Source organism: Glossina fuscipes, unplaced genomic scaffold, assembly GCF_014805625.2.
Source record: "Glossina fuscipes isolate IAEA_lab_2018 unplaced genomic scaffold, Yale_Gfus_2 121, whole genome shotgun sequence".
NCBI classification, from domain to species: domain Eukaryota; kingdom Metazoa; phylum Arthropoda; class Insecta; order Diptera; family Glossinidae; genus Glossina; species Glossina fuscipes.
Genome location: NW_023998464.1, coordinates 8364481 through 8392337, shown reverse-complemented (window position 1 = coordinate 8392337; position 27857 = coordinate 8364481). Strand labels below are relative to the sequence as shown.

At 35.2% G+C, this 27857-nt stretch overlaps 3 protein-coding genes, 1 long non-coding RNA gene and 1 pseudogene across 11 annotated transcripts; 2 read left to right on the top strand and 3 right to left on the bottom strand.

Annotated features, from left to right (window-relative positions):
• The first annotated feature begins 2945 nt into the window (after positions 1-2945).
• LOC119640528 lies at positions 2946-8661 on the top strand. Of its 6 annotated transcripts, none has more exons than XM_038038615.1 (6): positions 2948-3069; positions 7652-7723; positions 7792-7951; positions 8048-8122; positions 8223-8379; positions 8433-8654. In XM_038038615.1, the coding sequence occupies exons 2-6, from the start codon at positions 7663-7665 to the stop codon at positions 8610-8612; spliced, it is 633 nt and encodes a 210-aa protein (XP_037894543.1). In that variant the 5' UTR covers positions 2948-3069; positions 7652-7662; the 3' UTR covers positions 8613-8654. The 6 variants fall into 6 exon arrangements, with proteins under 6 accessions (XP_037894547.1, XP_037894543.1, XP_037894542.1 ...); XM_038038614.1 differs by having other exon boundaries at positions 2948-3135; XM_038038616.1 differs by lacking the exon at positions 2948-3069 and adding an exon at positions 3142-3239 and having other exon boundaries at positions 8433-8655.
• Positions 8662-9210: 549 nt separating this feature from the next.
• Positions 9211-10690, bottom strand: LOC119640533 (annotated as a pseudogene).
• Positions 10691-12933: 2243 nt separating this feature from the next.
• LOC119640382 lies at positions 12934-13439 on the bottom strand. The gene is made up of 3 exons (XR_005247663.1): positions 13381-13439; positions 13107-13302; positions 12934-13015 (listed from the first exon to the last, which is right to left on the bottom strand). It is a non-coding gene; the product is annotated as an uncharacterized LOC119640382 (long non-coding RNA).
• A 2121-nt stretch (positions 13440-15560) lies between these two features.
• LOC119640557 (mucin-19) lies at positions 15561-19483 on the top strand. Of its 3 annotated transcripts, none has more exons than XM_038038667.1 (7): positions 15561-15725; positions 16347-16362; positions 16995-17012; positions 17462-17527; positions 17590-18626; positions 18690-19165; positions 19233-19483. In XM_038038667.1, the coding sequence occupies exons 1-7, from the start codon at positions 15677-15679 to the stop codon at positions 19383-19385; spliced, it is 1815 nt and encodes a 604-aa protein (XP_037894595.1). In that variant the 5' UTR covers positions 15561-15676; the 3' UTR covers positions 19386-19483. The 3 variants fall into 3 exon arrangements, with proteins under 3 accessions (XP_037894595.1, XP_037894593.1, XP_037894596.1); XM_038038665.1 differs by having other exon boundaries at positions 17590-18635; XM_038038668.1 differs by lacking the exon at positions 16995-17012 and having other exon boundaries at positions 15562-15725; positions 17590-18635.
• Positions 19484-19559: 76 nt separating this feature from the next.
• On the bottom strand, positions 19560-21605 carry LOC119640558. Its single transcript, XM_038038669.1, has 4 exons — positions 21485-21605; positions 20428-20661; positions 20235-20375; positions 19560-20181 (listed from the first exon to the last, which is right to left on the bottom strand). Exons 1-4 carry the CDS (start codon positions 21552-21554, stop codon positions 19691-19693), a joined length of 936 nt encoding a protein of 311 aa, XP_037894597.1. The 5' UTR covers positions 21555-21605; the 3' UTR covers positions 19560-19690.
• Between the last annotated feature and the right edge of the window lie 6252 nt (positions 21606-27857).

Genomic DNA, 27857 nt, shown 5'->3' with positions numbered 1-27857 from the left:
AATTTTTAATCGACCAGCTCATGTTTATGCTAAATTGCAATTTTTTCGATTTCCCAACAAAACAAGATCAAAACCTTTTTGCAGGAATAAGTAAGTGCACAACATCGGTAGTTCTAGTGTTAGTCAATCATTTTTTTTGTTTCTAAAACTTAAATATATGTTTAACATATATTGGAAGTCATTATGCTTTTGCCTTCCCTCTTACCTTTTAAGTCTAGTCTCTAGAATGTTCGCTGCAAATGGACGCTTTCCATAGGTTCACAGATAAACTGTCAAAAATAATATAAAAATTTGAAATGATTATTCCTACGTGTTCGAAATGTTTGTAATATTTTAGATAAGTTTTTTCTAATGTAAAAACAGAGGTATGAGTAAATTTACTTGCTCGAGTAGGTGTTGAAAACAAGTCATACCATATATATATTTATATATATATACATATTTATGTATTAGGCAAATGGTAGTGAGAATGCAATATTTATTTCAACGTCATGTAGACATTGTGGAAACCGACAAATCAGTGAATGTGTTTAAAAAAAATAAACCTTTAAATTTTCTTAAATAGCAAACAAATCATTTTTATATACATAACATGTAAATAAACAGCAATAACAAATTCACAACAACACTTAAATAAATAAAAAAATGTTCTCAAATGTTCGCATTTATACTTACCACTGCGAATTACCAAACATACTCTGTAATTAAATTGAAGCAATGATTGGCAATTAGGTCTGGCGGTCATTAATGCTCTACGGGAAAATTGTTGTTATATTAATTGTATATACATTGGACGGGTTTCAGCAAATTCTTATTTGTGAATTTTTATAAAATAATTTAATGGTCTCCTGGCCCGCCACGCCGGCTCCACCTGATATTGTTTAGGTTGGCGGCAAAATTTCGTCGCATTTTAATACTTGCAAGTAATTTGATTTGTCACGTCGAAGTAAGCAGGTCGAAATTGTGGTTGCATTATGTAGCGTACAAGAGAACTGCTCCCAATAGTTTTCCACTTTGTCAATCACTTACGAAGTTTAATATATAAAGGAAAAAGGTGGAACAAGGAAGTAACAAATCGGTTACTTGCAACTTATGTAACACATTGCAAGGTGAAATTCTAAATGATTGCGCCGTCACAGATGATTTGCTAAACTTCCTTCCGAAAATTTCATTCGCAGAGAAGGTCGTTGATCTGAACGATAATGACATTTTGGGTAACTTGTTGGAGAGTAACCCACATATCGCCAACCACCACTCGATTGCCGAGGAACACATTAGACATCCTCAAATTCGCATGCTTTAATGAGAATATGGCAGAATTTTTCCGACATCCTAATAGATCGATAAAAATGGAACCGTTGATGGATGGAATGCAATTGTTGATGGACGTTACTACAGGAATGCATTATTATATAATTATATAATAATATAATTATTATAATAATAACGATAAAAGAATATAAAGGAAAGTGAAAAGAATCGAGTAACCATAGATTATTGATTAGTTTACTCACGTTTATCCGAGGCCCTGTCGGCGCATTTGTCTTTCTATAGCGCTATTGTTGCGCCAATAACAGGAAAAATAGATGATTGCTAGCCATGTGCAGATGTACCTTATTTACGTAGGACTTTAGTAGACGGATTATTGAATACGTAACGTTAGATGCGAATTGCGTCGATCGAAGTTTAAAGTTAATAAATTTCATATAATGAGTATGTGTTTCGCGGAATACTTTTACTGAAACTCTTTGAGAAGCAAATCAGAATTACTACTATGTGGAAAATTAATATTTTTTTGGGAAATAATTGCTTGAGAAAGGTTCAACTAAAAAGACGCATACGATGTCCGAGCTACCAAAACACTTCTAAAATTCTGATATTTACGGGTTTAACGGCGAAACGTAAGCTTTTCCCAGTGTACCACTTCGTGTTCGATCAATGATTCATGCTTTAATCAAGTAATAAATCGATCGAGAGTCATTCGGATTATTTACCCCCGTCTTACCTGTTCATTAACTCCATTATTTTTCACCTGTAAGTAAAATTTTATTCCATCCTGCTGTATTTGGTAATTCTATTTATCGACAGAGGAGTCAAGACACATGTAAGCAACGTTTTCCAAGATGTAAAATTTATGGACTGCTTTTCGAGCGTTCAAATGAGGTGACGAAATTAATATATCACCTAAGCGATGAAAACAAAAAGACAGGTTTGAATTTGAATGCAAATATGTATGTAAATTTTTGTTGAAAGTATTTGGTTAGTATGTGTGAACTTTCAATAAATCTCATCAACAAAATATGAATTTTTTACAAATTCTTATGTCAGAGACGGTTTTTCGCGGTAGGATGAAATGTACGTACCTCTAACGATATGTCGGCGGAGAAGGAAAGAAAAGCAGGGAAATGTCTTCAGCTTGCCATTTACATGACTGTACTTAAGATGTATGCGAAAGGTTTTTGAATAATTCTTTTTTAAAGAATGGGAAATTCGCCACATCTACATTTTTGCGGCACCTATACACGTAACTCTTAATCCCTCTTAATCATTAAAACAAAAATTAATGCTATTGTAATGTAAGTTTATTGTGAATCATATTTTATTTGTTGTTGCGATCAAAGTGATTGATTAATTCGAAAAACTAGCCGGTGTTTTGGTAACGACGCATTAAACCTTAAGGGGAATTCTTCTGCCTTCAGAGGAAAGCATGGAATGCGAACCCCCCATAGTTTACTACAATGATTAGGTTTCCTGACCGTTGTGGAGATTGAGCTAGCCGATTAGCCTTATTAGAGGCATTACACATTCATAAGACATTCTAACGTTAGTAGGAAATATATTTTATATAATTTAAATTTAAAAATTTCTGAAGAGTAACTCAGATTCGCTGAAAGCCGCGTCGTATTTTAATTTTAATTTTAAACAGTTGAATTTATTCATATACCGATGCTCAGCTCATTGACTGATTTAAAAGCCTATTGGATGTTGCCCAATCAAGACGCCTTCCTTTGCTGAGACGTGTTTCACTAAAAGAATATAATTAAATTTGCGTTTTCTTCGTTTGTGAATGTAATTTAAAAATATTGTAAATATTTTAAATAGTGTAAAAAGCAACCATATTATATACGCTTATTGGTAACGTGAAATGTTAATTTTAAATTGCATGTGTGCGCTTTGTGTAATCGATTTGCAGTGAACATTTTCACCCAAAACGCAATTAATTGAAAAATTTTAGTCTGGTAAAAAGATGATTGTGTAGTAGATCTGTGAACTTGAAATGATTTGCTTGGTTGTTGTTGTTGTCGTCGTTGTTTTTTTTTGTCAAATGATCATAAACAAAATTTTCATGATCTCGTAGAGCAAAGTGCGATTAGAAACTTTAAATACAGTTTTGTTTCCTCATCTAAATAAACAGTGCAACATTTAAGACAAGTGTTCTCAGGGGGAAGAAAACAGCTGAACGGATATATTATATATTATTTATATTTATTATACTATGTATGCGTGCATGTGTGAATTAATTTCACATACCACAAGCTTGAAACCAAAATATGTTCATTTCGTTTTAAAAATTTTATGAATAAATGAAATTTGCATTAAGTGTAACAATGGAAATTCTCACAAGAAGGCGCTTATAAGTTGTGTGAGCTTTAAAACGAGTGAAGAAATCAGCTGATTCCCAGTCTCTTTTCATTTATAAATCAATCATATGGTTATGCAATGGTTGCGTTGTTTTCGTTCAGAACTTTTTTTCTACTAGATTCCTGAAAATACTTCTTGTGAAGCGAGGCGTAAGAAAAATTAAAACTTTCGAAAATATAAATATTCTCGCTCAGCTCTTTAAACAGTTTCGAATACATCTCAGTGTTAATTTTTTTAATTACTTGTACGCATACGCTCTGCTTTAGTATGCATTTTTCTCAGAGAAAATTCTTCATCTTTTAAAGGTGTCTTAAGAACACTAATTTCGAAATACCTCTAAAGCGTGTGAGTGTTAAATCGATTCCATAGATTATAATTCATTAGTTCTAAAACTAATTAATTAATAAATTTTACATGATTAAAGAACACCTTTTCTCATTCTTAATCTCCTTATTCAAAGGTAAAAAGCATAGGTAAAAGCTTCGAATGCTGCTAAAATGGTGGAAATTACAACCGAAAAATATCTGTAAACCCGTTAAAGCAGAAATTACAAATCAATCCAATTGCGCAAAAAAAGCGGTAAAACATCGATTAGTAGAAGGAAGCAAGTAGCTTGAGTGATGACAACGCAGTAGTAAGAAAAGAAAAGAAACGGAAATTATAGACCTTCGAATTAACATTTACATTAAATGTTAAGTTGGTATGAATTATGAAACGGAGTAGAAGGGCTACGATTTGCGCTTGTTAGTTATTATTCTTATTCATTTGGTGTGACAGGAGCAAGTTTCATCCTGCGGTGTAACATAAAAACAAAATTAACCATTTTTGAGCGCACTCCAATTTAAAATCGTTAGAGTGTTAAGTTAGTAAATCTTTACACGAGAAAAACAGGTGTCAACAACTAATTAAACTACTCCGCGAGTTTTAAAGCAGGGGCTAGTGGAGGTTTCCTCTAAAGGAAAGGATAACATTTCAAAAATTTAGCCGCTGAGGTGTGATTTTCAGGAACTTCTTAAAAAAGGTGTCCTCGCAGAAATTTGCAAGGGTCCTCTCTCCTAAAGTTTTACTTTGATTGACTTGGAACTGGTGGGGAATATTGGCATGTCGTGCTATCAAAGAAAAAAATAAAAACATATATTAGATTTTTTAAAGTTTTCAAGCCTATCAGATTCCATTATAAAGCATTGGGAAATTCGATTATCATATCTGAAACATGAAATATATTAGATGTGCAAAATGCATTGATTGTCATCATTCTAAAGGGATACAATATATGATAAGAACAATACGACCAAGGGTCGATATATGAAGTGAATTTGGGAACATAAACCGTTGATCAGTCCTATTCACAAGCCGAATATAACTTCTTGTCCATTAAACAAATTAAAAAAATTAGTTAGCGTACAATGTTTGTTAAACTCAAGTTAATCCGTATTTTTGTTTGCTTATTAGTAGATAGTAAGAGGTTCATGTAATTATTATGAGCAAAACAGTAAAGTGTCAATAGCACATCTATTGGTGTTATTTCCCCCTATTAATATTAATTGCAGGATTTAGCCTTTTAAACCGGGACCGGTAAATGATATTTATCAGGCCGTTTGCAACATTCAAAAATACCGCTTGGAAATGAAGAGGGATTGAAGAAGCATAAATTCACGTTGATATAGCAAAGATTTTAGAGTGATTTTATAATGTCTGTCTCCACGATAATGTCCTCTCGCTATTATCTTATGTAGAATTTGTTGTATATGCTCTTTGTTGGTGCATGCGTGGTTTTCGAACTTTTAGTCTAGTACGGCGCCCGTGATCATTCTAAATTTGAAAATTCTACACTTACGGCATGATTTTGCGAAGCCCTTTATTCCATGAATGTATCGAACATGTCTCGGAAGGAAAGATTTTTTCGTCTTTTTAAGGCAGTCCACGGTGTAATTTTGAACGAAAATTGTACTGTTTTGTATACAACTCTGTCAACAATTCATATTTAAATTTTTTTTTTGAATATAAATGATCCACGAAAAGCAGGCATCCTCGTAAAGTTGTCAAATAAGTATTTTATAAAATTTGCTTTTGTGTATTCTAATAAATCTATTGCGTCAAGAAAATAAAAGAAAATATGCTTTTTTTGTCCTTCAAAAACAATGTATCCAGCATTTTAAACGTGTTATAGAATGTAACTGTCTGTGAAGCGGACTACTCTACGCTAATGATTCCTATGAAAATCATTTACAAATCATTTTAAGATTATGAAACATGACGATTTTAACTTTTATTAGATTCGGGTTTCTACGTCTATACTTGTATACGGCTAAATCTGTACTTACTCTACAGAACACACCTTTACATGATTTTCAATTGTTCTGCAAAAAAAAAAAAAACACATTTTCAACTCATCACCGTTTAATTGATATTTTAATCGTTTTTGTTTCAAATGCGGAATTGTTTATAATTATAAGTTAATCTTTCTCTAATTAACGTGAGTGAGTAAGGCACGTTCGAAACATATATATTACATACATATACACATTTGTAGGTGTAACTTAATGGCTAAGGTGTATGTCATACATATGTAAAGACGCTAATTAGTTTATTAATATAAATATTTTTAGATTTTTATAACCACTATTCACGCGATAAATTAATGATCACATCACATGAATATACGCATTGATGCTAATTTAAATATTCGAGACACGTGAGATTTTCGATTATTTTATATTAGATATTCCTCTCATCACCCAAATGACAACCGGATATATTAGTTCAGTTAGTAGTTACGTACGCCATCGTTGCTGTTTTCCTTACATTTTTAGCGATAGTTTAACTAGTCTTTGCTAAAAGCAATTATTTCTCGAAAACAAAACTGTAGACAGTAAATAGTATTATTAGTTTGATGAGAAATTTCGGCATCCGATGATGACGTTCGACATAGAGAATGATCTCAATTTTGCAGCTAAAAAAGCTGTAAGCCTTTTCGGTGTTGATCACACAGACTCCTCAGGTCAGATTAAGACTTTTAAGATTGTCTCAGAGCAAAACCTTCGAATCGAAATAATTTGGTTGACAAAATCATATGTGGAGCATCGTTACGCCGTTTTCTTAGCACTTTGATTATTTGAACCATATTTCGTATATTTATCGTATATACGTACATATCACAAAGAATCGGTGGAAAATAGTTCAAATAATTAGAATATATATATATATCAAGCAAGGAATTGCAAGTTTGCAAATCCGTCCCCTACTGCTGCAAAATCAAAAATTTCTTGGAAATAATGCAACTTTTTGGTAGAAAAAGTGGAATTTAGAGTATGAAAAATTGCTAGAATGTGGGTACGTTGTCCTTAAGGATCTGAACTTTAACGTTATCTACAAGTTGGACTTAGGTCGTAAGAAAGGGGTCAAGCTCTAGCTTGTTGATTGTGCCTGGATGTTAGCATACTATTTCCAGATGCCAACAGACTATTATTTCGCCAAAAAACGGATTGTCTTGGGATAGGAAGTTTTTGTATAGATTAACTTCCTGTTAGATTATTAGCTTATTGAGTACATGAATTCTACAGATAATTATCTGAAGTTAAATATAGTTATTTCGTAAGTTTTCTGATACTGATTGTCCTCGTTGTAAGGAAAAGGATCTTTAAATAAACACAGTTGACTAGTTTCTAAGAAGAAGGCGAATAGGTTACTAAAAAAAGAATCCAAAGTTATTTCAAACTATAATAATACATATATATGGCTGGTCCCCAGAATTGCTCCAAAATTTCAAACACTCATAACAATTTCATTGTTCTTTCACGCCTCTCACTCACAACTGTCACAAACGAATTTGTGGGATAATGTTATCTCCCTCAAGGTAAAATCATGTTAGCAAATATAGACGATGTTGTTAGTGGACAATCCAAGTTGACGGGACAAGCTCAGATTTTTCATAAAATCGTGTTTGAATGCGTTTATACATCTAATAGGTTTTTTTTAACAAAAGTTTTAATAAAAGTTCATCTTCCAGTTTTTCAAAAAATGTGGAAAATTCTATGCTTAACAATTTGCAGTCTGTTCGCTTTTCAGAACACGAAAGCTGGTAAGTCCGGTTGCGCAAATGAAAAACTGAAATGTTAGGTAAAATGCAGTACCCTTTAAAACTTCTAGGTACACAAGACTTTCCACCCAGTACCGACAAGTCTGGCCTTTATGATGAACTTCATGGCGTCAACTATGCCATGAATATTGGTCTAAACGCATTTGATCCGTATGCATTCCATCAACTATTGACCAATCAAATATTAGCTCACCAGGCGGCCATACAAAAGTAAGGATTATGTTATTAATTAACTGCAGTTTAAATTGAAGGAGCATCGTAGTATATTTTTCTGCTTATTTACTAACTAACTTATTTCCTACACAGTGCTATTGCTTCCACTTACGCAATGGGAGATGCTACAGTAACTGCTTATGCTTCTAATTTACCTCAAAATCTTGAGTAAATAGCTATAGTAAATTTAACATTTTCCAAATTAAATAGCTTTCAAGTCTCTTGAAATTGCTTTGTGTTTGTCTAAGGTTTCTCTTTCTTCCTGCAGTCAGATACAATACCAAACCTATGAGAATATAGGTAGTATGCCGAATGTAAACGATTACGATTTTAGAGGCGATAACGTTCCAAATTATGTTGCTTCTTCCGCTTCCATAGGACCAGATGGCTATTATCAAACTGCTTATATTACACCTGAAAATCCGGTAAGTTTTTTTTTTTTTACTTAGTAGGCATTGCTGACTTTCACTTGTTTCAGGATACGCCGAATATTGTAAATCGTTTTGGCTCTGTGGAACCTGGCGGTTTGAAGGGCGTTTCGGTGAGTGCGTTTAGCTCCAGTTCCAATATTAATGGCAAACAAAGCAATTATCGTGAAGCTCAGACAACAGTGAATGATGGTAACGGACACATCTCTACATATAAAGTTCACTCTTAATTATTATTTTAACTAAAATAATTAAATTTTATTTTAAATCGCACTTTAAATAAAATTTAAACGAAAAAAGTCCAAAATTTAATAATTAAGAAATCGTACAAACCTCTTCTTGCAATAAGGAAACAAAAAGGACAAGTGCAACCAACTCGCATGGTAACAATTTCTTACGAGTATTGAACATACCATTGAGATATATAGAGCTGCAGATATTCAATGATCCAAAAAAGTATATTGTACGACCAAAAAAGTATATTGTACGACCAGAAAGTATACTGTACGACCAAAAAAGTATATTGTACGACTAGAAAGTATATTGTACGACCAGAAAGTATATTGTACGACCAAAAAAGTATATTGTACCATTGAGCGCATTGAGCGTAGGGCTACCAAATTCTCTTCATTTCTTAGTTTAAATGAGCAAGATAGAATTTTTCTTTCAGTTTGCTTAAAACGTAAATAACATTAACAAACAATAGAGAGACTAACACATACATCCACATATTGCGAAATAATGCAATAATAAATGTGGACGCTTACTCTTAGATGGACGCAATTTTAATACGCTTACTCTCAGATGGGCGCAATTTTCAAAAAAACTAAAACCTCTCTTATAAAAATAAAATGCTGTGAACTTCTAGAAAGAGTCTCAAGTGATTTGTATAAAAATCTCTCTCTGTAGAGACTACCAACCAAATTAATATTTTGAATTCCTTTGAAAACGATGGATATCAAACTGAACGATGGAGGAAAAGTCAATAAGGCATATGGTCATTAATTGATTAGTTAGTTTCTTTTCCCATGCTTTTAAAACGACATGTAATGAAATGGAATGAAAGTCAATATATAGCAGGTATTAAGTAATAAGTTAGCTCTTTTCCATATTTTTAATATGTAATCATTTTTTTGGGTTTTTGAAAAATGTTTATTTTATAATTTTTACCATTCACTGACTTTTGCTGCTTTTGCAATTTGTTCCAACCAATGGAAACGAGATCCATACTTTGCTTGCGGCTTAGGATGATCCTACGGCAAGCCGGGTGTAGCACCTTCGTAGACTTTCTTTTCACGCTTCGGTGGAGCAGGTCGTTCTGTTTGATGTGTCTATTAAGAATGACAAAAACAATGTAGCAAAAAGTCTTCTAGATAACTAGCGAGATATAGTAATAGCATTCATATACCTTTGCCCTGGTAAAGTATCCATATTCTGGACGATCGATATCCAAATTATTCTTCATGCATTTATTAAATACGTCTTGCGTTTTGCCACAACTTTTAGATATAAAAAAACATGGCAGTTTCTTTAAATTTGTTTCTTTTTTTACTAATTTCATCTAATTGATTATATCTTACTGTCTGAAAGCCATAGTGCCGATACTTTTATCCAAGCAATTTGCATATTGCATGAATTCTTCATAACATGATTTCTTTACTTTGCGAAAGAAATCCAACGCGCAACGAGTAACAACTTTTCCTTCCACGATGCAGGCCCGTGGATCATCTAACTCCAAACGGCATAGCGTAAATTCCTGAAAACAATACAAAACAATTATAAACAAATAACTATTATCAATATAAGGTTAAGTTATTCTGGAATAGTAAACACAAAAAATTATACAATTTTCTTGACATTAAAATAGTGAACTTTTTTTCTTCAACTTTCCACACCTTTTTCTATAGAACCCTTTGATGGCACGGTTTTCCGCACCACCCTTGAGGTACTTTGATAGGAGCGTTGCCAATTGTTTTGAATGGCTGACTCCCCTTTAGGCCTACACCATGATAAACTGAACTTAAATTCACTGCTGGTGTGCTGATGTTGTAAAAGAAAAGATTGTGGTTACTGAATTTTGTATATAAAGATGACCGCAAACTTCCATTGGCCAATAGAAGTATCGCATGCTTGCGTAACACTCGGACAATCTTGCGCAATGACACTGTAATGGGCGGTATTTAATTGGAAGCGGAAGTCAGCGGCTCATACTTGTCTTTTTATCTAAAATCAAATAGAAATAAGGATAAAATAGAGATAAATACAAATAGGACAAACACAAACTTACCATTGGAGGAGAGCGACTCATTTTCATGATGCGGAGGCGGTGACCGGAGAGGCGGACTTAATTTTTACTCGAATCTAAAATAGAATAATAATAAGCAACTTGTAAATATACCTATATAGTATATGTAACATTATAATTACCTTTGGGCGAGGAAGTAAGCGTCTTCGATAATCTTCTGCGGTGTAAGCCTTGTTTTTTTTAATCTATATATGGAATAAAACAAAAGAATATATGTTAGATATGTAAATATATTTTAATATATTTACCTTAGAATGACGTTATGTTGATGTCCTGGCGCTTCCTGAAGTTTATTCCTGTCAGTAGTATAAAGAGGGCGTATCCAAATAAATTTATTTGGTGGATACTGCCGCTATTGCTGGATCCTGAAGTCTTGAAGAAAGGAAGCCGTGCCAGTGCAGTCGCCTGCACGTGCTTGCCGATGTTCCGCTCCTCCATATGTTGCCACATAGTGGCGTAGAAAACGTTCGTTGACTGCTTCGTGGACCTCTTGTGTTGGGAAGGCCGGTTTCAGATGTCTGGAGGAGAGGGTCAAGTTGTCTCTCCTGTCGCTCGCAACTTTTTGACCGCTCTCCTCTTTGCAGAGGGTTTCTGCCTCCAGCGTGAGATCCTTCAAACACGCTTCGCATCCCATCTGCTCACTGATTCCATATCCTGTGAGCAGCTGCATGTAGCGTTTTTCTTTACTGCTCAGCCGATTGAGGGTCAGATGGCTGAATACCTCCGTATCAATGCCAAATGGTACAAACTCTTCTCCGGCCTGCGCTTCGAGTTCGTAGCTCATCTCTTTGATGAGGAGGTAGTCATCATCAGCTCTGAATCTTTTTTACCAGCGCTGGTCCTCTCCCTGAAGCCCTGCGCCATGTTGTGGGAAAACCTTTCCAAAAAGTCCTGGCTCACCCTGTAAGACGCTATGGTTACGTCAGGGTAAGCTTCAAGTAGTTCGTCCATGAGCGCTGTGAAATTTCCAATCATCAGCCAGGCATTCATCGATACGGTCCGCCGCTAAATTTTCATTTAAATAATTTTTCAGCTTTAAGCTCCATCCATGTGCTGTTGTTGCTGGAGCTTTGGTGGAAGACGTTCGCGAACTTCGTCAGCGTCACGATTAAGTCGCACTTCCTTTGCGCTTGCCCGTCATCGTTGCTGTCCGTGCTGTGTATTGCCGCTTGAAATGTTGCGCTCTGTATATCGTTGAGCAACTGCACTGCAACGACAAGCCCATATAGTACGCTATATAACGGCATGCAGCCTCTCCGATCGCAGAATGCAGAGCTGGGCGCCTTCATTTGCGCCATCTTTGCATTTAGCGGCCAGAACTCAGAGTTATATAAAGGTCCCCAGAGACGTTTGCACAAAGGCAGTGTGTACACAGCACAAAATGCTGCTTAAAGTAAAACGATTGATATAAAGTGCAATTCGTTTTTGATTTGAACAATATATATATAAAAAACAACTGTAGATTTCTCAAATTGTGATGTTAAAAACAATACTAACGACTCTACTGAAAGAAATAATCATAACACCCACATGATGTATATTTGAACTGTAATGCCTTAGATCGTTCAGTCTGCTTTTTCTTGCGTTTACTACGAGGCATTTTTTTTTGCATGTTTCCAGTACAGTGAACTGCTACAAAGAGCTTACAACATGTTCAGCTTACGATCTTTCGTTGTGATCAAGCATGAAAATCATTCAGTGAATGATAACAGACATATCTCTACATTATTAAAAAGCAGAAAATAAAGAATTGGCGATGATAAATAAAACTTAGAAGTGAATTGTTATCTACTTGTTGGTGCTTAAAATAAAAGGAAATATTGTTTCTTTTTTCAAATATTTCTGAAGGTTTTTTGATAATTCGGTCAATCACCGTTCTTAGCGATTTTTTCAATTTCGTTAAATCATTTAATTATATAAAAGTAATTTGCATGCGCAACTTGCATGTTAAATTTGGCACAGTTTAAGTTACTTATAAAATGCTCACTTTTTTACGAAAAATTTTTCTACCACTTAAGTACCTGTATACATTAAACTTGGGAGATATATGCAAGTATAGTTAGTTGGATGGCTTGCATGTAATATATTCGCAGGGAGGTAGGTGCATTTTGAACTTGAATGGTGCTAAATGAGAATTTAATGCATGTACGATTATGTGTCTGCTTTACGCCTGTCCATGTTTCGATCTTTTATGTTTAATCCGCACTTGTTTAGAATTATTTTGATAAAGTCTCGTACGTTAAGGTGGATTACGTCTCAAGGTGAGACCTACTGTAAATGGGTTGGACGAGTCCATTTTAACGTATACTCCTCATACAACTTACTATCCTGAAAAATAGATGAAATTGAAAAGTTTGCAATTCTTAATATTTTTTGACAAAACCAGGGAAAGTAAGTATTTGTGGAGTAATAACTCAACGATAACGACAGTGTTGTCCATGCCCAGTGTAAAATAAAATGACCGTCGTCTGGATGACTTGTATCCAAAATTTTACAAACTTTTGTTGCCGTAGATCACCGGTATTGTGAATACAACAGGATGCCGTATAAAAGTTTTTATTCGAGACGGCCTTGACATCTACATGAGAAATTGCTGTTTACGATCTTTGCTGTTTCTAAAGATAAGAATACATTAGTTTGAGCGGTGATAATGCAAAATATGAAATTCGTTTTTAGGCTGTTTAGCGTCTTACTTGTTCATTGCACCCAAATTGAGAAAAAGTGCTAATAAATATAAAGTATGCATATAGTTGGATGGACACTAGACCAGGCCTACGTTGGCGTAAGGTAAACGTGTTTATATCGCAAGAGTGAACTTGCCTTATTAAATCTGGAATTCATCAATTGCTAGTGAGAGTTAGGTAGCAAAGTGTAATTTACATTACTCATTTTCATAAGTGGACGACTAGAAAATAGATGTTTTTTCGGAAGATGATGCTTTTAGAAATTAGTTAATCCCCTTTTTTCCAAAAAATATTTAAAGCCTTCCGTGTCTTTTAAAGCAGAATTCCTTAGATTTTATATAAGTTTTCCATACGAATATATATTACGTACATAAGCGACCAGAGGAGGATTCGGAATTCTTTTCGCAATGGTCAGAAATTCTAACGAGGACATCAGAAATTTTAAGAGGGAAATGAAATACTTTTGAGTAGAGTGGAGTTTTGAAGCGACTTAATCATATTTGTCTATATGCAATCCCATTCCGAAGGCCGAAGTCGGTTGTTGGAACTCTAACGATCGCAAAACGGAAATAGAAACATTTTACTTGGCACAAATGCTCTTTGTTGTTTATCATAACGTTCGTCTGGGTTGCGGCAATCGATCTTTTTTTACAAATTTACGTGTATTAGGTGATTGCATGTATTTTGATAATTTTTTCAATTGAAAAACGCATTCATTGAGGATTGATATTGGGCACAATATATATTAATCAAAATGTTTTTCATTGTTTTCTACAAGTTTTTCCCAGCCATCTCATCAACAACCCATTTTCGCACTTCTTTAGCATTTCGAAACCGCGCGGCAGCTAATCCATGCTGCATCGATCTAAACATGTGGTAATCAGAAGGCGCTACGTTTGGTGTATACGCTGGATAAGGCAGAACTTCCCACTAAAGCAGCAGTAGTGCATCCTTTACAACTCTTGCAACGTATGGTCGAGCGTTGTCATTCAAAAAAATTGCTTTGCATACGTTAATCGCTGTAATTGGCCTTTTGGAAACGATACATCGTTCAATTTGTTCAATTGACGTCGATAGACATCTGCACTAAGAGGTTCGTTTGGTTTTTACAATTCGAAATACACTATATCTTACTGATCCTGCTATATGCACAGCAAAATTTTATGGCAATGAATATTCTGGTTCGTTGTCGATGTGGATGGCTCGCTGCGAATTACCTACGACCTTTTGCCCTTAGGATTGTCGCAGTCGAACCTTTCATCGTCGTTCGTTGTCGTTGACATCAAAATCACCACATTTAAAAGTATTTAATGAGCTTCGTCAGTAGATCTCTTCAAAACAAACGACAAAAGTAGTGAATGTCGAAAGTGACACTTTGAGCATTCTATGATTACCTTAGGAAAATTGCTATTTTCTGTAGAGAAAGTTCAAAATCGTCGAATTTAACATTGATATATTGGTACATTGCTAGTTGGCATTGCTTTGCCATTTTGACCAATAGATGTCGCTAATCAGAATACATCCAAGCAATTATTACTACGGGAAATTCTAACTTTTGAGCATCGTTGAGTTTAGAAGGTCATATAGCTAAGTCGAACATAGTTCCTTTCTCCTTTAGTGCTAATACCCCTGATTATATATGAGATCCCATTAAACACAAAATTCGTTACTCTTCCCCTTATATATGCGTTATTTTTGATATATTTACATTTTTCATGGTTATTACAAAATCGGAAATAATTTTAAGAAGGTCGACTCTTATCTCTTTCCCATGCGCACATAAACGAATTTATTTGTAAATATTTAAAATTACAATAAGAAAAAACAAAAAAACTCTCCTTCACTTTCAATGAAATGAAAAATTTTCGTTTTCCTCGTTTTATATACATAGCCAAAACATCACCTATAGCAATCTATAAAAGTCTATAGCATTCATTTTGAGATGTTTGGGTCAATTTATTATCAAAAAGTTCAAGTAATTGTCTTTTTCATAGAAAATAGTTGCATATGTGTGAGTATATGAAATGTTTAAATAATTTTGGTAGAAATTTCATTCTTATCAATTTTATATTAATTTTCAAAAATTAATTCTAAGAAGCAATTGGTGGAACAAGGCCAGATAGCGCGAATAATGAAATAGAAAGAAGGGAAGATTGTCGACTGCAAATATAGATGAGTTTTTAAAATTCATTTCATTTATGAAAAATCGTTGATCAGTATAAGACGTGTTAACAATTGCAGCGGAGATTTTTGCGTCTGTATATAAAAAGTTCATTTTTTTCTTACGTTTTGAAAGGTTCGGACGATGAAGTACCTAATTGTTTTGGCGCTTTGCCTGTGGCCTGTTTTTGCAGGTAAAAGTTTTGAAAAAAAAGCGGATTTAACCGTTTAACGAATGCAGCTAGTTCCTTCGAAAAGTTTTTCTGCTCATCAACTGAACGCGCGAAAAGACCAACATCTTATTTCGTTTGTACTGTCCAGGAGTGCTCATCGGTAATTCCATCAGCTATGGTATTACTTACCTATGTCAATCAGTCTATTCCCGGTCTTTTATTCCCTCATGCGAAATTCTGCGTTTCGTTTGTTAGTCCGTTCGCTAACCGCTACGTCTTGTTATTTGGCCGTACGCCACTTCTTTTACATTTCCATTCTCAGAACTAGTTAATACAAGTCCGTGTATAGGACGTTCCCTCAATCGTTCTTCTTTACATTCTTTTATTCATCCCCTTGGCTGTATACATTTTTCTATTAGATGGCTTGCCCGTTTGTCTGCTTGTAACTCGTTCGTTTTCAGGCGTTCGTTCCTTTAGTCGAGCCTAAATCCGTTCGTAGAGGCTTTCGTAGAGATGAGTGTAGCTCCGCCTACATAGCCAGTGTACGGGCTATCTTTTCCGATTTTTTCTCATAATTTTTTTTGTTTATATAATCAATTTTTTTGTTAAATAAATAAAATGTTGTCCTCCTTTTCGTTTCAGATGATTTGCATCATAGGTAATCACTTGGTTGTCAGTATATCAAACATTCCACTTAATATTTATAATTATGCATTTATACACACCACCAGAAACTCATTTGTTTATCATTTCGGTTGCATCGCAAGTAGCCGGTGGAAAAAAAAAGTTAAGAGTGTGTTTCTAAGTAACTTCGGTATTGAGTCTAGTTTCTCTTACTAACCATTATCTGACAATTTATTAAAATGTCATTGGTATTTAGTCAAAGTTAAACAACAATTTTATATATATCAGCTTGGGAAATTTTGTAATGAAAACAAACTGCTCTGAATTATATACGCTTTGATTATTCTGAAAGACTTTAGATATTTTATTAACACGCAACTGAGAACAACAGCCATTTACGTCGAACTTTTTAGTGATGAAAGTGACACTTAATTTTAAGAAAGCGAATGTTTTTTTCTATTTTAACATGTAATTCTTAGTATTTAAAATATGGTGCCCAAATTTTTATATTTCTTCCTGTCCGACTTAACATACGAATTGTATTTAGACTTCATTGTATTTATTCAGGTGGTGAATTCAAGATTCGGCTCCAGCCATTTTAACAATGTGATCTTCTTCTTCTCTATATTTTAAATATATTTTTATTTTTCCATTTTATGATTTAAGGGCTGATTTTCATCAATTGTAAGTACCTCAACAATGAAGAATTAATTTTTACTACAAAATAAATTCAATAAAAAAAATCTGCACCAACTATAGGTCGAACATTGACCCACTAAGGTGAACGTCTAGAAATATTATTTTCTTTATTGAGAATTATAAGCTTATATAAACTTTTAAATACTTGACAAATGGCAAAAACTTGCGATTTATAAAAAAATGCTCAGGGACTATTTTCTCGGTGCACGTTAATTTCCTTTTATGGTCATTTTCTCTCCTACTTTGTGGATATATAAGAACTAAAATGGCCCAACCTTAACAATTTCAACAGTAGACGGGCAGCCGAACATTTTTGAATTAACTTAGTATCGTATTCTTACGACGATTTTAAGTAAAATTTTAAAAATTAATTCCTAATTGTCTTCGGTACGTATGAAAAAAAATTTGGGGTAACGTGTTAATTCATTTATTAGACATTACAGTCAGCATCAGCAAAGTGTAGAGGAGGCAAAGAAAAAAGTATCCAATATTCTGGACGGGTAAGCAAATTGATGAAAAATACGTTTTATTTGTGTAAGAATTTTTAGAGTTTTACTTTTAGGCACCAGTCCTCCTTTGAAGAAGTGGATCGCTATGGTAACGTTGGTGTCGGTACTGTTGGTTTTAGTAGTTCTGGGTTGACAGGTAGCAGTGGCTTGACAGGTAGGGGCGGATTGGCACGTAGTGCCGGTTTCGGTTCGTCAGCCGATTCTAAATTTGGCTCAAGTCATTCGGCTAATTTTGCTGCTTCTTCATCGTTTGCTTCGAAAGCAAATTATGCCGGCGGTTCATCCCATGGTTCTTCCTTGGGAGCTCTTACATCTAGTAATGCTGCAGTTAATTCTGATGTTCAAAGAATTGTTCCCGAATTGACAATTTCTGGTAGCGATCTTGGAGGATATGAAAGTTATTTACGTCGTGACGATGTTCAAGTAGCCTCCCCGTTAGTATATACGTCACCGTCATTTGGTTCAGAACGATATTATCATCAAGAAGAACGCCGTACATCAAATGCTGCCACACCCTTAGTTTATACTGCTCCCGCTGTAGGTTCCGAAAAATTTGTTCACCATACTGAGCGGCGTCTGCAACAACAAACTTCTGTTCCTGTTATACAATTTCCGCCTTCTAGCAGCGGGTCAGAAAATTACGTACACCAAGCAGAACAGCGAGCTCAAAATCAAGCCGTTCCAGTTCTTCGATACACCGCTGCTCCTGTCGCACTTGACTCCGATAGGTTTATGCATTTTCAAGAAAGCCGTTTGCAAACCCAACCTGTGCCTGCCATTCATTACGCTGCCCCGTCTAGCGGCTCTGAACGATACGTAGTCGTGAAAGAAGAACGTCTGCAACAAGCTCCTCTTCCATTGGTGCCCAATCCTTCCGGTGGTCATGAGTCGTACGTGAAATACAAAAAAATAACAAGCTCGGCAACTCAGCCTCAAGTGTTGGCAACGCCTTTATCATCGTCTTATAACCAGCAAACTTCTTCTAGCGCCACCGCCGGTTCTTTAGCGTCGAGCAACCTTTTGGGTACTTCAACAGTTCATTTCGATAGTAATCTTGGCGCAGTTGCAACTCCCTACAGTGCTCCCTCAAGTACTTTCGGTTTGTTATCAGCAATGGAAAAAATTGGTAAATAATAACTTCTGTTTTTTTTAGGTTCATCTACCCGAGCTACCGGGTCATCCAATGCGCTCTTTAACCGCGTTAGCGGTTCATCTAACGTAGACACTTCTTCCGGGTTCAGCACCGGCTTAAGCAGTGCGAGTTCGGATGCAGGCACCTTTTCTAGTCAATCTAGATTTAGCTCAAATTCCGGTTCCGAATCTACTTTGAACTCTAAATTCGGCTCTAGTTTCGGTGCTGATTCTTCGTTAGGTGGAAATTCCAACTTCTTAGCCTCTTCTAACGGTTTACACAACTACATGCAAGAAGCTGAACGTTTGGCGAAATTGCAGGTTCAAGGTTTAAACGTCGGTGGTGCAAGGACCGGTGGCAGTCAGTTGGCTGCTAATTTAGAAAGTACGAATGCTGTTGGTGGTCTTGGCGGTTTAAATACTTTCGGTGGTGCAGGCAGCGGGGGTTATAAAACAAAGTCTTGGGAAAAGAGTTCTAAATGGTCTTCACAGTCTGAGGTTGGTATTTTGCTTTTGAAATGGAACTGATTATCTGCAATATTAACGGAAAATTTCTTTGTAATAGTTCGGCTCAGATGGTCAAGTGAAAAATTATAAAGAGCTTTCGACTGGTGAAAGTGAACAATATGACGTTAATGGTCGCCGCACTGGCTACAAAGCGGCCACTACTACTCTCGACGATAACGGCAAAGTAAGCAGCTATAGTCTTCATACATAAATCCGAGTTGTTTACAACAGAACTTATTCTTAACTTTTAAGTTTAAAGATTTTAGTGCTATTAATAAACTTGTGAGAGAAATTGATGTTTAAAAAAAACAATGACAGTTCATAGTAATCAATCACTAATTAGGTGGATGCAACATAATAATGATTGTATTTGAGTAGAGCAAGTGAACTGATTAATTAAATGGTAAAGTCGGAACATATTTAATACATATAAAGCACGTTCAATTGCAAGCAATTTTTAAATTATTCGAAAGCAAAATTTTCTCAAACGTCATTAACATAGCTACGGCATTCGTTTTATTCTTTAGAGAAAGGCCTTTCCAGTTTTCCATCAAGAATTTTAATTATAGAACTCGTAGGATTTACTACGAAATCAGGTCGATTGTGAGTACCATGACGATGACTATGACGACGGCGCCTATATTCATTGCTAGATGTCGCACAGTAACACGGTTTCCAATCGTGGTAATTAGAGACATCATTCGATCTGTAGGCGTAAGTACGTTCTGTGGTCCAATAGCGTGGTATGTAACTGTTCCAGCCGTCATTTTGTCGATAGATAGAGTCAGCTCCGCTTCGTTCATCGCTTGTTCCCACATAAACCGGTACGTTGTGTGGGTAGTATTCTGGAAAATAACCAGAATAACCATCTCTGCCCTGATCAGGTACGTCATAAACACGGTGTTCTGTGGAAAAATTTGGATTCCATTGAGATTTTGGGTCGTAGGGTTTTCTGGATTTGTGTCTAGATCCATCACGTCCCTTAAAAATTGGCACGTTGGCGTCTTCTGCAAATCATTATGAATACTTTTAAGTAATCGAACTTCATGCATGTACGTACCTTTATCGATATCCTGTTCTAGACTGGTCTTGTTATCGTTATCATCATCGCCTGCAGTAATCTCAAAGGTTATATCTGTATGTATGCCGACACGTTTTTTGTGTTTACTTAAATCGGTTATTTCAACGCTTTCTTTAGATTCTACAAATGGAGTAACTTATAGCATCGTAGATGCCTTCAATATTACGAATACCTTTAGTTCGATCTCCTGTGTCAACTGTGACTCTTACGCCATGAATTTTCGGACCCGATTTATCGCCATCTTTATTTGTTGTTGTTTCTTTCTCATCAGCTTCCACTTTCACGTTGTATTTTCCATCACCTTTAGCCTTCGTTCCATCTCCTGGTATGACCAGTACAGTGGAGTTACTTGTTTCGTCATCTTCCTCTTCGAAATCTAGTTTCGGTGATACCTTGTTTTGTTGGCCTAAAACAAAATCAAAAAATTTCATACCAAGGATTGAATTGATGGTTTAGTAGATTTACGAAAATCAAATTGATTACAATTTGCTTATGTAAAAGTCATTTGAGAAAACTATTTCCTTCTATATTATAGCGTGAGATATTCGAAAAACTTCTTGACATTTTTTGTTCGTTATTTATGAACTTATGTAGTTAGGTTTATAAGCGTTTTATTAAAATTCACTTCCCAAGGCTGAAGTGCGACACCAACATATCGTGATCGTCTCGGTAAGCAAACAATTCAAAATCGTATGCAAAATTTCGACGAGATGCATATCACTGTTGACGTTCGCGAACCAAAAAGATAGAAACACTACGGAAGAACTAAAGTTTAGCGTCGCCAGCGTCCATACTTGGCATACTTGGCGACGGTCCAAGTTTAAACTTACAGACTCCGAAAACGAGCGAGGTAGAAAACTGACTAAAGCAAGCAAGCGACGTCCACCACATGCACGAGGTTTAAGCAACTGCCAATTGCACTAGCAAAAAATATTGATCAAGCCACATGCCAAAAGTTCAGTAGCAAATGCGATTACGCCCGTAAGAAACTATATTTGAATAAGGAAATCGCAATGGTGCCGTCATAGAACAAGGTCGCAGAGCTCAATGCGAAAGTCAGCCGTGTTTGAAACAACTCAATCAAATAGAGCGAATCTTTTGCAACAGGACAGTATAGGTTTATTTAAATTTCCCTTTCCCTTAAAGTTCGCTATCTAATTATTTTGTCTTTGAAAATACTTCACTGGTGGTCTCATTGGGTATAACTTACACGGCACTTGATTTCCTACCTTGCACATAACTACATAAAGTCACGATAATTACACAAAATTTGAAAAAATTTAGAATTGTTACTCGCATCACCACGTATCACGACTCTTTATTATAAAAATATTAAATTTCTTTAAATTTCTTACTATATACACTATGCTACCGAATAGCTTGTTAACAACTAAAACAAGATGAACAATAAAAATCCTCATAAACGCAAACTTCTACCCCAAAAAAAAGTTATGTGAAGCAAAATAAAACGGAAAACTATAGAATTTAATAGAAAAAAAAAGGCGATTGCGGCTGTCTTAATGTTGTTAGTAAAGGTTTCATTAGATTACCTGCAGTTAATAACAAATTAAATTGTTAACGTTGCCGGTCGTCTCTTGGCGTTATCGATAAGATCTTCATGCTGTACTATGTTAGCACACAATACTTTGATACTTGACTAAACGTTATGAAACATGAACACGAACAACTACTTGTGGCATCTGGAAAATTAATTCTCGCATATTTCACGTCATCGTGTGTTGAAGGCGTAAAGCAATTGAAGGGTGAGTTGGGCGGAGAGGAATTATTTTGGCCGGACAGAGTAATTGTCTCTAATCAAAAATTATAATCTGTTGCTTTGTGAATGCAGCGAACGAATGTTTCATTTTTTTTTTTAGAAATTGTTTTGCGTTCGCGTTTTAGAAGTAAAAATAACTACGATTTGTACGCCTTTAATTGCTGGTAGTCTGATAGTGTGGGTGTGTGTGTAGCTTTTAATTTTTATCTAAATTGTTGTATGTATACACAAATCTTTGTAAATATCACTATACTTCTCTCATCATTAAACAACAATAGTTTGTCTATCTGTTCGTCGGTTTTCCTTTTCTCTTAAATTGATTGTAGTTTGCAGTGTAAGCGCATTGTTTTATCATGTAGCTTACGATGTTGTTAACAATTATCATACCACCACTTTGGAACGATGATCAGAATATTTTACTTGTATTTAAAATGAAAAATTACTTAAGTGCAACAATAATAATAAGACAAGCAGGAAGACAAGTGTGCTCTTTGTTGCGGTACCTTTAGGTTATCCGCTAGTTCCTATGGAATTTCCTCACGAATAATCGCTTTGCTTTTCACCGAAATTGCTAGGGTACAATATTTTTGTCCCATTTGTAGTTTTAGGACTTTTTTCTTTTGAAAAAATCTATTTCTGAATTTCAGACGGTACTAAAATTTCCAGGTAAAAATTTGATCAACCGAGAAATTCTCCCCCTTTCATTAATTTGATGGAGTGCCCGATGTTCGTTGTTCTGAGGCAATTGAGTTTCTACGATCTAGACAGATTTTCATCATTCATATGTGGTTTCATGTGTTAGCTTTGACCTTACCTTACCTTACCTTTTTCGACCGAATGGAAAAGTTCGGCCATTTCTATGTTATTCCTTATATCAAAATAAATAAATAAATAAAATAAAAGCCAGCAGAGCGCGTTATATAAGCTGGAGTTTCTTCTTTTTCAGCAATCCATGAGCTAACGAGTCGGTTTATGTGAGAAACGATGTAGAGCAGCGACATGAAATTACACGCACTATTGTGCAAAGTTGTTAAATCGCTCCTCTTAGGGGAGAAATTTCTTGAAATCATTGTCACACCACCACCCGTAATACTAAAAATATAAATATGCAATAATTTAATTGTTTAAGGCGTGATCGCGTAGTCCGTTTGTAGAATCTGGATGTCATTTAAATTAAGGTCCTCCAATTAATTTAAAAAAGATTCGGTAACACCTATTTATTTCGCCTTCCCATCGCGACTACGGGTTTTTACTCGGAAAGGAATGTGAAGTTGTCTGGGGATTGTTTTCACACCAAAAGCTATAATTTTGGTTAGTCACTATTCGATTGAGACGGATGTGGGGCTTATCTGAAAAGATTTATTTGCCTTATGAGAGCGTTTATTTCAATAAAAATTTGGATATTTTCCAAATGTTGTTGATGCCTAGATCTTTGAACTTCAAATTGAGAAACTCTACATTGCCAGAGATTACTGATGAGAATGCGAATCGATTGTGATGAACAAAGCCAACGCGTTATTACAAACCATAAAAACCACATAGAGCACTTCATTTGAGCCGAACTGCCTTTTTTAACATTCCATGGTTACATATTTCGGCATTGAAAAGTATCTAATTATATATTGTGCATTTGAGTTTTTTCCAGCATGTTATCGCATATATCGCATTGTATAAAAAATACCAATCTATGTGAGGACATAGATAGTGGCACTTTTCTTCATGTAAGCTGCCGCGGGGCGTTGCCGTTTTTTGAAAATTGAATAGTCTGTGAAAACATGTATCTATTCTGATTTTCGCAGCGAATTCCATGTTACCATTCAAGTTTAAAGTTAACGGATTTGCACACACCCGACCGATCACCGAATATTAAAATATTAAAACATGCGTTGTATGCAGTAAAGAGGTTCAAATTTCTATTATGGGTTGATTGAAAAACAAATGAACTCTGGCACAGTACCTATTATTTCATTCATTTCAGTATTAAATGCTTTAATGTTCCATCAAAATGCAGAAGGACTAAAGACATTTTAAACATGTTCCAGAGATCATTAACGAATATAAGTATCCTCGCATTTGTAAAGCATAGACATAATAGATTTTCATAACATAAACGAAAGCCGCTGGGCACAATTAATTAAAAATTTTTCTCATTAAGGGGGGGTGGAGAGGCAGGATCATTGACGGAGCGTTAGTTAAAGAAAAATTCCTTAAATGATATAAAACATACATAACGAAAGATGAAGCAAAATGTGCCTTGGATTAGAATGGAATTAATGCTGTCTCATAAATCTTATTAAGTTGGTTTGCTTGCATTATCAAGTAGGTAAAGGTTATAACATTAATAGGGAACATGGAGTATAATAAAAGGAGATTTTATGTGCTGATGTGTGGCGAGATAACAATCTTGTATAATCAGTTTATTATGTAAACACATACGCATTAACCCCCATAATATCAAAAGCATACAGTTGTGGATTTTACGCTAAAATTATTGCCGCTAGTCTCTCTTGCTAAGAAGTATGTGTTCATCTTGTAAGGGATGCTTTGGTTTTGGTACTTTCCTTGTGCATTGAAAATTTTCAACTTCGCATTTACTTATTGCATAATAACTCAGGGCTGTTAGCTTAGCCGAAGGAAATTGCACTTTAATCTTGATGTTTAATGACTTTGAGATGAGAAACGTAAATCTTGTAGTCATCTAAACTTTTGCTTTACCATTAGATAATGACTCATGACTTTAATACATAATTGTTGTTGTTTGTTGTTTTAGTATTGGTTACAACTTTGTGTTTTGCAAATGCTAATAGCTAATGTATGATATGTAAAAGAGAGGAAATATGCTGTTAAGCGACTGCATGAGTTGCACTTAAAGGTGAAATATAACTTCAGCCGAGCTGGTTAGACATCAGCAGTTTTTCAAAAAGAAAAAAATCTGTGACTTTAAACGGAATGAGTAACTACATCCTTATTTAAGTAAAGTGGGTAAGAATTTCATTAAGTAATTTCCTCACTGACGAAATTATTATTTCATTTTCAAATTTTGGTTAAAATAAATATTTCTTTTTACTTTGGCGCCTTGAAACTTAGCTTATTTTCCCTATAACATAAGCGCGATACCGCTTGGCTCAGTCCTCCATTTATTTTTCGCAGAATAATGGGGAGAAAAGTTTTAGTTTGTGAGTTAGGGAGAGCTTTACCCTTCTTGCCCTATTACACTGATTGATGTTTGCATTAATAACTACAGAGATGTAATTACTCAAATTGAAATTTTTTAGCCGGATTTGGAACGTGTTTTATAGGCACATATCAAAACATTAAAAACGTCTCCATCCGAATTTCTGAAACTTATTATTATTATAATTTTAGGCTAATGAAGTAAATTCTTAGACTAAAAAAAAGACTTTGAGCACTAGCAACACAGGCTGTCGGCTCTAATTTATAAAAGTACATTAGATATTGAGCCTAGTAGTTTTGATAGAGTAGTATATTAAATTGATATTATGTTCGGAAGCTGATTGTAGAAGGTCCATAGGGTTAATCGTTCCAAATGCAATACTTCTAGTCAAGGTAAGGTTAAGGCAGTCACAGAGAATGTGTTTTATAGTGAGAATTTGTCCACAATTGCAGATTGGGGAGGAAGACTTCAGGATAGATTGGTGAGTTGTAATTGTATGACCAAGGCTAATTCTCGAAAATGTTTGGATCTTGATTTTCTCAACATTTATTGGATATAAAGATGGAGTTAGTTGAGTGTTAATAAAAGAGTAGTGTTGATGATGATATTGTAGATTTCCTTGAGCAATTTTCTCTTTAACTTTTCTTCCAACGTATCTTTGAAGATCTAAGTTTTCCGTGACGTCATTCATAATTAGAGATGCCGAAGCGGCATATTTCGCCGCTCGATTAGCCTGCTCATTTCCCAATAAACCGATATGACTAGATATCCATAAAATTTTAATTTTTTCGCCGGGCGTTGTAATAATATTCCTTAATTTGCCGAAGGTGCTTCATGTCGAAGCTGGTAATACAGACAAACTGTCAGTAACAATGACGGTTTTGAGTTTGTTTTTATGGGAAAGTTTCGCCGCGTGAAGGATAGCTCTGGCTTAGGTTGTGAAAGTTGAAGTACTTTCGTGAAATATGTAATTGCGAAGAACGTGTCCTGAAGCATCTACTACGGCACAAGCAGGAATCAGACCAATGATTTTGAGCCGTCTGGGTATAAAAGGTTCTAAGCAGAATAGTCGAATGCAGATGGTGACTTTGGAATTTTCTTGGCAATAATAATCTTTCTCACGTCTTCACCGAGAATAGATTTGTTTGAATTAAGAAACTTGGGGACTATTTTAGCTTTTAACTCATAAAGTTTATTTTTTAAAGCTGGGAGACCAGTTCCAATTACAACATTATTTATGGGCTCGTCCGAAAAGCATAACAATTTGCTTTGAGGGTTTGATAATAGCCCGATTTGAGGATGTTGATTTTAGATTTGCAGATATTGCCATAAATTATCACAGCCAATATTGCTTAAAACAAGCATGTTGGTAAGATAAGCAGTAGTGTTAATGTGCGCATGGGTTTTCAAGCAACGTACTGTGTGAAATTTACCCCTTTGCTAAAATAAAATTTTTTAACCGAAGACAGTGTGATTTCCAACGATATTTGTTGGAAAACGTGAGCCCGATAATATGCAGCGTCTGCACGTTTAGTACTGGTAAGTCGTTAATATGCATCAGTAGATTTCTTGCCTCGCATATCTGCTTTCGACAAATGTGCATTTTTTTTGATTTTTGTATAGAAATTTTAGCCCCTGACGAGTTTGCCCATGTGGAGATCTCACATGCAATAGATTCGAGGATGTTGATTGCTTTCGTGTTGTCTTTTTCTTTTGTAAAAATGTATACATCGTCCGCCTAGAGACAATGTTCCACTCTTGGTACACGGCAAAGAATTTTGCTAATTTCGTTGAAAGCGATCTGGAAAAGCGTGACAGAGAGAGGAGATCCTTGCGGAATGCCATTCATTAGCGGAAAGGAATCAGAGCTATGACTGTTGGTTCTAACTTTAAACAGCCGATGCGACATGAATGATTTGATGTAGTTGAAGAATTTGGGTCCAACATTCCATGATTTGAAGAGTCTTAAAACAGCATGTAGACCAACTCTGTCAAATGCTTTTTCGAAATCAATTGAGAAAATTGTTACGTGATTTCGTTCGGAAATTGCTTTGCTTGTTGTTTTGTAATCAGGTTCTTGGACTCAAGAAACAAAGATAATCTAGATGCCACAAACTTTTCTAATACTTTTAAGAGGCAAGATGAAAGAGAGATTGGGCGATAATCCGATGCGATGGAAACATTTTTTAACTTAGGAATTGGAACAACTGCTGCCAGTTTCCATATGTGGGGTATATGGCGAGACAAAAATACCGTATAGATCCAGTAATTTCTTTTTACTTGAATTAGACAGAGCAATGATCATTTGGTATGAGATGCGGTCTAGATCAGGTGTACCCCCTTCGATTTGGAGAGATAACTTTCAAGTTCTAGGGTAGATGTGCAATTTAGAAAGCACTGTAAATTTTATGTATAAGGTTATTTGCATCGTTACGGCTTGTATGTATGATCTTAAATTTAAGCATTTGTGAGGTATAAAGATTAAAATCGCTTATGAGTGTACGGAGTTCATCAAAATTATTAATAAGTTTCTTAATGTTCCATTGTAGAATTATAAAAACTTTATTTAATTGTAGTGACATCGAAACGGAGTGGTAGGTGGGTTAAGTTGACATTTAGTTTATTAGATTTTAAGATACGTGTTGTTGTT

What these genes read in the sequence shown, in the direction of transcription:
- LOC119640528 (XM_038038616.1), top strand. Translation starts at nt 7,663, where the DNA reads ATGTGGAAAATTCTATGCTTAACAATTTGCAGTCTGTTCGCTTTTCAG. An exon ending in CACCAGGCGGCCATACAAAA is followed by an intron (nt 7,952 to 8,047) that starts GTAAGGATTATG and finishes TTTCCTACACAG; the next exon opens with TGCTATTGCTTCCACTTACG. An exon ending in AATTTACCTCAAAATCTTGA is followed by an intron (nt 8,123 to 8,222) that starts GTAAATAGCTAT and finishes TTCTTCCTGCAG; the next exon opens with TCAGATACAATACCAAACCT.
- LOC119640557 (XM_038038665.1), top strand. Translation starts at nt 15,677, where the DNA reads ATGAAGTACCTAATTGTTTTGGCGCTTTGCCTGTGGCCTGTTTTTGCA. An exon ending in TGCTCCCTCAAGTACTTTCG is followed by an intron (nt 18,636 to 18,689) that starts GTTTGTTATCAG and finishes TGTTTTTTTTAG; the next exon opens with GTTCATCTACCCGAGCTACC. An exon ending in AATGGTCTTCACAGTCTGAG is followed by an intron (nt 19,166 to 19,232) that starts GTTGGTATTTTG and finishes TCTTTGTAATAG; the next exon opens with TTCGGCTCAGATGGTCAAGT.
- LOC119640558 (XM_038038669.1), bottom strand. Translation starts at nt 21,554, where the DNA reads ATGCGAGTAACAATTCTAAATTTTTTCAAATTTTGTGTAATTATCGTG. An exon ending in TTTATGTAGTTATGTGCAAG is followed by an intron (nt 20,662 to 21,484) that starts GTAGGAAATCAA and finishes ATTTTGTTTTAG; the next exon opens with GCCAACAAAACAAGGTATCA. An exon ending in AGAACAGGATATCGATAAAG is followed by an intron (nt 20,182 to 20,234) that starts GTACGTACATGC and finishes AATGATTTGCAG; the next exon opens with AAGACGCCAACGTGCCAATT.